General features: G+C 45.4%; 1 protein-coding gene across 4 annotated transcripts in view; it reads left to right on the top strand.

Annotated features, from left to right (window-relative positions):
• The window catches only part of MCC (mutated in colorectal cancers), a 318,792-nt gene that overhangs the window by 264,021 nt on the left and 46,187 nt on the right, over positions 1-8,584 (top strand). For all 4 annotated transcript variants that reach the window (XM_010848367.1, XM_010848366.1, XM_010848368.1 and 1 more), the window contains exons 10-11: positions 3,051-3,191; positions 5,951-6,054. In XM_010848367.1, the coding sequence (XP_010846669.1) occupies positions 3,051-3,191; positions 5,951-6,054 (245 nt within the window). The remainder of the gene's footprint in view (positions 1-3,050; positions 3,192-5,950; positions 6,055-8,584) is intronic.

Below are 8,584 nucleotides of genomic sequence, written 5' to 3'. Positions count from 1 at the left end.
GTTATATGCACCTAAGAGAGACCAAAGAAGGGGGAACTATTTGGTGCCTGTAGCTCACACTGTCATGGAGTGTAACAGCTTTCCAAAGACTCACAGACAACCCTAAATCCTCAACTTGGGAGGGCAGAATAGTCCCATTTTGCAAATTAGAAAGCAAATGTTTTGACATTGAATGACTTGCCTCAAGTCCAGAGCTATTAAATAGCCCAGCTGGTCAACCCCTGTCTGTCCACCTCTTCTCCATTGTTTTCTGTATTATCACAGCTACTGCTAGAACATGGGAGTGCTTGTAAATTATCTACCAGTATGTTCTGATATCTTTTATTTAACTACCTGTCTCAAAGTTGTAGTCCTGTCACACTCTGAAAGTATGACAGCCTTTAACTTGTGTTTGTGTGTGTGTGGCACAGGCATGGGGTGGGTCATGCCTCTGCCACTACTCAAAATACTACTCAAAAGTATTGTTGCTTTTTGGGCTTCTCAGGTGGCGCTAGTGGTAAAAAACCTGGCTGCCAATGCAGGAGACTTAAGACACGCAGGTTCGATCCCTGGCTTGGGAAGGTCCCCTGGAGGAAGAAATGGCAACCCACTCCAGTATTCTTGCCTGGAAAATCCCATGGACAGAGGAGCCTGGGGGGCTACAGTCCACAGAGTTGTGCAGAGTCAGACACGACTGAAGCAGCTTAGCACGCAGCATGCAGATATTAAGCACCTACTATATTCTGGGCTATTTGGATGCCAAAGAAAGTAAAACAGACAAGATTTCATGGAGTTATATCCTGTTAAGGAAGTTAAGCAAAAACAGACCAATTAGAACATGAGAAAGCTCCAAGTAAATATGACACTGTGACGAAATAAAAGGTAGCCTTGATTTTAAGTACGAAGACAGGGAAGGCATCTCTGAAGGGGGGAAATAGCAATTGAGATTTTTCAGGCGGGAAAGGAACAGCCATGTGACAAACCAGGAAGAGTCTTAAGGGCCAACTCAGCAACTTCAAGGCTGGGAAGTGGCTGGTATGAAGTCTGAACTCCCCCAATCCCAATGGAACTGAGACAGAATGAGTGAAAGGATGCGCCCCGTGAGACAAGGTGCTGAAGTAGTCAGGGCTGGGCGGGCTATGGAATTTGAGGTAATAGACCAAGTGCCATTGGAAGTTGTTAAGGTGTTTTATTTAGGGGAAGAAAGATTTGATTTAAATTTTATTTTATTTATTTATTTTTTTAATGTCTTTGTATCACTTTACAAATCTTTTTTTTTTTTTTTTTTAATTTTAAGTTCACTCAGATGTGCAGAATGGCAAGGGGTGGGCAGGGGTGGAAACTGAGCCAGTTCTGCAGTGAACGAGCACAGCCAAGTAGAGGCAGTTTGAAGGGGTCACTGTATGTGTGGTGATAAAAATCCACAGATGTATAAAATAAGGGGCGGTCTCAAGACTCGCAGATATCTTACCTCTGTTGTCGGGTGTATGGTGGTGGCATTTACTGAGATGGGGAAGATGGAGGAGGTTATGGTTAGAGGAAAGTCAAGAATCCCATGTTAAACTTGAAGTGTCTGTGTGAAACCCTGGATATGTGAGACTGGCACTTACAAGAGAGGTATGAGCTAAGAATCTGGGAGCCATGGGAACATAAATGCCTGTGAAAGTCTTGGGATAAAATCACCCTCAGAAGAGAGCATTGATAGAGGAGTGGACCTAGGACTGAGTCCTAAGGGAATGTCAACTGTCACAGATTATATAGAGAAGAGGGAGCCAGCAGAGGAGACAGGAGAAATAATGACCTTTCGGCAGGGAGAAAACCAGTAGACACCTGTCGTGACCCAAATGAAGGAGAATGTTTTAAAAGGTAGGAGCCATCGATACAGGGGTGCTGTCTGAGATAGAATTGACCACATGGAAGGTTTGGTTTCATCTAATTAGTAGGGACTGAATGTAACTGGAGCAAGTCAAGAAGTAAATGAGAGGGTGGGAAGTCTCTGAAGAGGCCGTCATGTGAACAGAGACAGAAAACTGTATCCTGTTAACACCTTACATTGAATCGACCTTGTTGTTGCCAAAGCCACGCAACGGTCTTAGTTATATGTGCTAAGATGCGTGGTCCTAAGATTGATCCTCAAAGCAGATGGCTTCCAAGCTCTTAACATTTTGTGTGTGTGAAACCTTATGTCTCTTTAAGACTTGGTGATCTGAGTACTGCAGATGGCCATGTCCTGTGGGGAATGAATCATTGCATCCAGAGCATCAGCGTCCTGGGACAGAAAACAGGGGCTGAAGGCTTCAGCTTTCCTAATCTGCTTTCTGACTTTGCCATAAACTCTTTGGCCTTGAGTTGAGTTTACAGTTCTGATTTTTATAAAACTTATTCTTATCCACTGATTATCCTGCCAGTAGTAGGCAGTTAGGGGACTGTCCAAGCTGGAAAGAGCTTTGGATACACTCTGCAGTTGCCACTCAGGTACCCCTTAAGTGCAGTTTCTTTTTCACTCATTAATTCATCCTTTGCTCCTGCTCTGTAGTGAGCATTCTGAGTCAAGGATCTGGGGTCAAACTGCCTGGTTCAGAGCCCAAGGATTAACATTTCTGTGCCTCCTCTGAGAAATGGAGATAATACTACTTAATTCAAAGGGAGAGTTACTGAGCAAGGGCTTAACAAATAGTAGCTCTTATTGTAAGGGTTGCTTTTCATTTGTCCCTGTGGAGGGTGGAGGGTGGCTCATTGGAGCATCTGAGTCTTAACTCTCATGAAGGTTAGGGCTCCTTACCATGGTGTATCTCCCAAGCCTAGCACTTTACCTGGCAAATGGCTCATCCATGACTGGTTGGGAAATAACCAGGGAGCAATTTTTATTTCTAATTCACACAGAATTTAATGATTCTTCAGCTTTGAGTTGCTTGCTTTATTACTTCTCATCAGTTGCATTTGCTAAAACATCTAATGAGCTCATATCCTAACGTGCATTTTGGCCAGAATCTAGAGTGGATGACTAAAATCTTGGCAACGCATTATAATCCTAGTGTAAAACTGTGAATGTGATTTTCCTTCCTTTGTAGCCGTATCGAACACCTCAAATCCCAAAATGACCTTCTGACCATAACCCTGGAAGAGTGCAAGAGCAATGCCGAGAGGATGAGCATGCTGGTAGGGAAGTACGAATCCAATGCCACCGCGTTGAGGCTGGCCCTGCAGTACAGGTAGGAAGTTGGGCAGGCGGGCGGGCAGGCGAGGGGCCACTTTCATTGAGAAGGGCATCCATAGCAAGCTTCTGCATGAAAGTAGAAAACCGCGTTTTAGAAAATGTGACTAGAGAACTGGACCAGCAAATGCTAGGGTGTGATAAATATTAAAAATCAGTTAGCAGCCTGGGAGCAATTAAGAAAATAAGGATAATGAGTGTGGTATTAGTAAAACAGGTATGTTTCTGTTAGCAATTCAACTGAAATATTATTTCGTGTAAGTAATATCACTCCAAGTCTTCCCTTTGGCAGTGGTAAAGAATCCGCCTGCCAATGCAGGAGATGGGGGCTCGATCCCTGGGTTGGAAAGATCCCTTGGAGGAGGAAATGGCAACCCACTCCAGTATTCTTCCTGGGAAATCCCATGCACAGAGGAGCCTGGTGGGCTACAGAATCAGACACGACTTAGTGATTAAACAACAACATCACTCAAAACATCAATTTTTGTGTTACAAGTTCACTTCTTGTTCTTCCAGACTTTATTTATATTCATATTATATTCTACATTGTGGTAAATCTAATTCATTCTCTTCCTTCAGTTTGTTAAACTGTAATATTATTGCTTAAAAGTCTCCATTTATTTTGACTGACTGTATCCCTTCCATCAAGTTTATATGGTATTATTACTCATTTCTCTAAAAGATATTTAGACTCTTGCAGACTCTTGATATTGAAAATAATTCTATGGTGAATAAATTAATACAAAAACTGTCATTCTTGTATTTTCCTTGAGATAAAATCCCTGGAGCAGGAATTATAGATCAAAGGATATGAATATTTTCATGTCTCTTCAGGCATGCTGCCAGTTTTTTTCCCATTAAAAAAAACCAGTTTAAATGAATGTGATTCATTCATTGATGAGCAAGTGGTACCACTTTTTTTCAGCTTTGGAATTTATCTATTTTTAAATTACTACTTGTTTAATAGCTACAAAACTCAGCTTTATTATTGTTTTCATAGACTTATCAGTGTCACCACTTAGGCATATTTACCAAAGTCCCAGAGTAGTGATTGTATCTTACTCTTGGCATCCTCTCAGAGAATTCAGTATTGTTTTAAGAAACATTGCTTCTTCAAAAAAAAAAAAAAAATATATATATATATATATCAAACCAAAATACAGGAGACCAAAGCTAGAGAGCAATCCTGTTAGTTTACAGACACACCAAAGCAAACAGATGATCGTCTGTGACTACCCTTGAAACAGGCTCTCCTGCACCCTCAGTCTCCCTTTCATCTGTACAGAAGAAGCAACGTCCCAGCATCTCTAACTTGAAAGATCAACTGCCCTTGAGAAGGGGAGCTGCCAGCACCCACAGGCAGTCATTGGACTCTCTTTCCTGTCTCTTAGTAAAGGAACTTGAAAGTAAAGACAAGAAAAAAAAAAGTCTGTTGACTAAGTGTTGAGTAAAGCCACATTTCCCCTGCTCAGCTTGGAGAAGCTCATCAATTCTTTGCTTGGGGGTGATTCTCACTACTGCAGGCATTTGGCCAGGATGACTCAAGCATGATACACACACTCCATCCAGTGCAGACATGGGTCCCTATGGGGCCACGGGCAGCAGTGGCTTTCCAGAGGTCACTGTTTGATCCTCTGTCTGGTGTACCCGAAGAGAGCGCTCCACACTCCAGCTCTTGTCAGAGATTTTGTGAGTGTTTCATGACGCAGCTTTACAAGCCTCTGGCAAAACTTTCTATGATGATGGAGCTGTTCTCTGTGTTATCCAGTGCAGCAACTGCTAGCCGCACATGGCTGTTAAACGTATGAAATATGCCCACTGCTGCAGAGAGACTGAATGTTCATTTATTTACCTTAAGTTCTTTTTCATTTAAATATCCACATGTGGCTAGCGGCCACTCTATTGAATAGGCAGGTCTCAGTTAAAACAGCCCCTTTCTGGGCTGCTATATGAATTCCCTATTATCGTATAACTGTTTATTATGTCAAAGCTTCTGGGGTCAGGAATCTGGGAGTGATTTGTCTAGGAGGTTCTGGCTCTGAGTCTCTTGAGTTTTTGGTCAAGCTCTCAGCCAGAGCTGCGTCAGCTTAATTGGGGCTGGCAGATCTGCTTCGAAAGGCTTCGGGTAGAATCCTCGGTCCTTCACTGGAGATTGGCTGGCGCCTTAGTTCCTAACCACACGGGCTGCTCCATAGGGCTGCTCAAGGGTCTTCAAGACGTGGCAGCTGGCCTCCTCTGCAAAGGATGATCCAAGAGGAAAAGGGAAAGGAGGAAAGAGAGAGAAAGACCAAGATGGAAATCATCCGTTCTTTCATAACCAACCTCGGATGTGATAACCCATCACTTTTGCCTTACTCTCTTGGTCACACAAACCAGCGGGAACCCGGCGGAAGGGGATGACAAGAGGTGTGGCGATCCAGGGGGGCGGGGCGCACCCAGAGGCTGGTCGCTGTGAGCGCTTCACCTTTCCCTTCAAGCTGATCATCAAAGGAGCAGCAGACTTGCCTCTCTCATCTTCATTGCTTCCCTTGTATTTTTGTAGATCATAGTCTAAAGTTTTGTGTTTTGTTTTTTTTTTTTTAAAGCAGGGCAGGGAGGGGGCCTCAAAGCAGAGCGAGCCCCTGACTCTGTCCATGAGTGCCTGTGGGCGTGTCCTTGCCACCTGGGCAGGGAGGCTGAGAGGCAGGGCTCGCACTGCACCGCAGGGGACTCGCAGTTCTCAGCCCTAGCTGATGACGCCATGTGCTTCTCTTTCAGCGAGCAGTGCATCGAAGCCTATGAACTCCTCCTGGCTCTGGCCGAGAGCGAGCAGAGCCTCATCCTGGGGCAGTTCCGGGCGGCCGGTGTGGGGTCGTCCCCTGGTAAGTGTGGCCGGGTTCCTGCAGCCCCTGCTCCTCGTCCCCCCACCTCTTCTGGTCTCCTACCCCCCGTCTCGGCTGTTGGCATTGGCACGCCTCCCAACAACATGAAATTCACTTGTCAAGTGTGTTTTTCATTTTTTCCTCATGACTGAGCGAGTAAATTGTTTATGTTGAATGCAGCAGGAACTGAAGTGGAAACAGCATTACAGACAAGTTAAAACAAACAGGCCGTCTCGGGAAACATACTCTCCCAGGCCGACTCTAGGACCAGATGGGGCAGGAGGCCCAGATTCGCCCTGAAAGGGACCAGCTCTCCCACAGCCGCCCTGCAGTGCTGGTGCCTGAGGGTCCCTGTGCTGCCCACAAGGCCTTTGCCTCATCTGGCACTGCATTTTCTCCAGGTTTGTTCCTTTGGATTCAAAGGAACATGGGTTCCCCCTACCTGCTCTCCAGGTGACATAGAAATGCAGAGGAACATTTCACACCTTGTCATCTTCAGCTTCACCAATGCCAACCCTGGGGGCCTGCTGCCCACCTGCCCTCCCTGCCCGTCCTCCACTGCAGGGGTCATGCATCCCCCAGGGTCGGCATCATTTGTCCCTCCAGACCCACAGCGCCCCCGACTACTGTGCCCCAGTGCTGAGTAACTAGAAGGGCTATGAACTGAAAAAACACATGCAGGGCATCCTAGTCACCATCATTTGCCAAAACTTCACCCTTGACTATGACTGTGGGCCTTGACATAACATGGGGACAATAACAGTGGAAACAGTGTTTGGAAGGAAACAGAGGTTCAGTGACAGAGGCCCCCAGTCCTGGGGCCTCCTGGCTCCCTCAGCCTACACTTGACCACAGCAACTTCTCCCGAGAAACCACAGCAAGTGAACAAAAAACTGACCAGATGACTCGAGAGTCAAAGGTGGGCACTCTGCACAGGCTGGCGAGCAGGCCACCCGTCATCCTTTTCCTCCTAGGCTGTGAGCCCATATTAAGGCTGTCCTTCCAGGACACACCTTGCAAAGAAGCTCGCATCAGGGTACCTCCTGAGTGCATCTCCGGTCCTCCTTGCCAGCTCCTCCCTCCCTGCCCAGGCTTTAGCTTTTCTTTTTTTTCTTTTAATAAGACCTGATGGAATCCCAGTTGAGCTATTTCAAACCCTAAAAGATGATGCTGTGAAAGTGCTGCACTCAGTATGCCAGCAAATTTGGAAAACTCAGCAGTGGCCACAGGACTGAAAAGGTCAGTTTTCATTCCAATCCCTAAGAAAGGCAATGCCAAAGAATGCTCAAACTACCGCACAATTGCATTCATCTCATACGCTAGTAAAGTAATGCTCAAAATTCTCCAAGCCAGGCTTCAGCAATACGTGAATCGTGAACTTCTAGATGTTCCACCTGGTTTTAGGAAAGGCAGAGGAACCAGAGATCAAATTGCCAACATCCACTGGATCATCAAAAAAGCAAGAGAGTTCCAGAAAAACATCTACTACTGCTTTATTGACTATGCCAAAGCCTTTGACTGTGTGGATCACAATAAACTGTGGAAAATTCTTCAAGAGATGGGAACCAGACCACCTGACTTGCCTCTTGAGAAATCTGTATGCAGGTCAGGAAGCAACAGTTAAAACTGGACATGGAACAACAGACTGGTTCCAAATAGGAAAAGGAGTATGTCAAGGCTGTATCTTGTCTCCCTGTTTATTTAATTTATATGCCGAGTACTTCATGAGAAACAATGGTCTGGATGAAGCACAAGCTGAAATCAAGATTGCCGGGAGAAAGATCAATAACCTGAGATATGCAGATGACACCACCCTTATGGCAGAAAGTGAAGAAGAGCTAAAGAGCCTCTTGATGAAGGTGAAAGAGGAGAGTGAAAAAAGTTGGCTTAAAGCTCAACATTCAGAAAACGAAGATTATGGCATCCGATCCCAGTGGAAACAGTGGCTGACTTTATTTTGGGGGGCTCCAAAATCATTGCAGATGGTGATTGCAGCCATGGAATTAACAGACGCTTACTCCTTGGAAGAAAAGTTATGCCCACCCTAGACAGCATCTTAAAAAGCAGAGACATCACTTTGCCAACCAAGTTCCTTCTAGTCAAGGCTATGGTTTTTCTAGTAGTCATGTATGGATGTGAGAGTTGGACTATAAAGAATGCCGAGCACCAAAAATTGATGGTTTTGAACTGTGGTGTTGGAGAAGACTCTTGAGAGTCCCTTGGACTGCAAGGAGATCCAACCAGTCCATCCTAAAGGAGATCAGTCCTGGGTGTTCATTGGAAGGACTGATGCTGAAGCTGAAATTCCACTACTTTGGCCACCTGATGCGAAGAGCTGTCTCATTTGAAAAGACCCTGATGCTGGCAAATATTGAAGGCGGGAGACAGGGACGACAGAGGATGGATGGTTGGATGGCATCACTGACACAATGGGCATGAGTTTGAGTAAACTCTGGGAGTTGATGATGGACAGGGAGGCCTGGCATGCTGTGGTCCATGGGATTGCAAAGAGTTGAACATGACTGAGCAA

The sequence above is a fragment of the Bison bison genome, unplaced genomic scaffold, assembly GCF_000754665.1.
Source record: "Bison bison bison isolate TAMUID 2011002044 unplaced genomic scaffold, Bison_UMD1.0 scf7180017864264, whole genome shotgun sequence".
Classification (NCBI taxonomy): domain Eukaryota; kingdom Metazoa; phylum Chordata; class Mammalia; order Artiodactyla; family Bovidae; genus Bison; species Bison bison.
The sequence above is the reverse complement of the archived record's forward strand: the minus strand, read 5'-3'. Positions and strand labels throughout refer to the sequence as shown.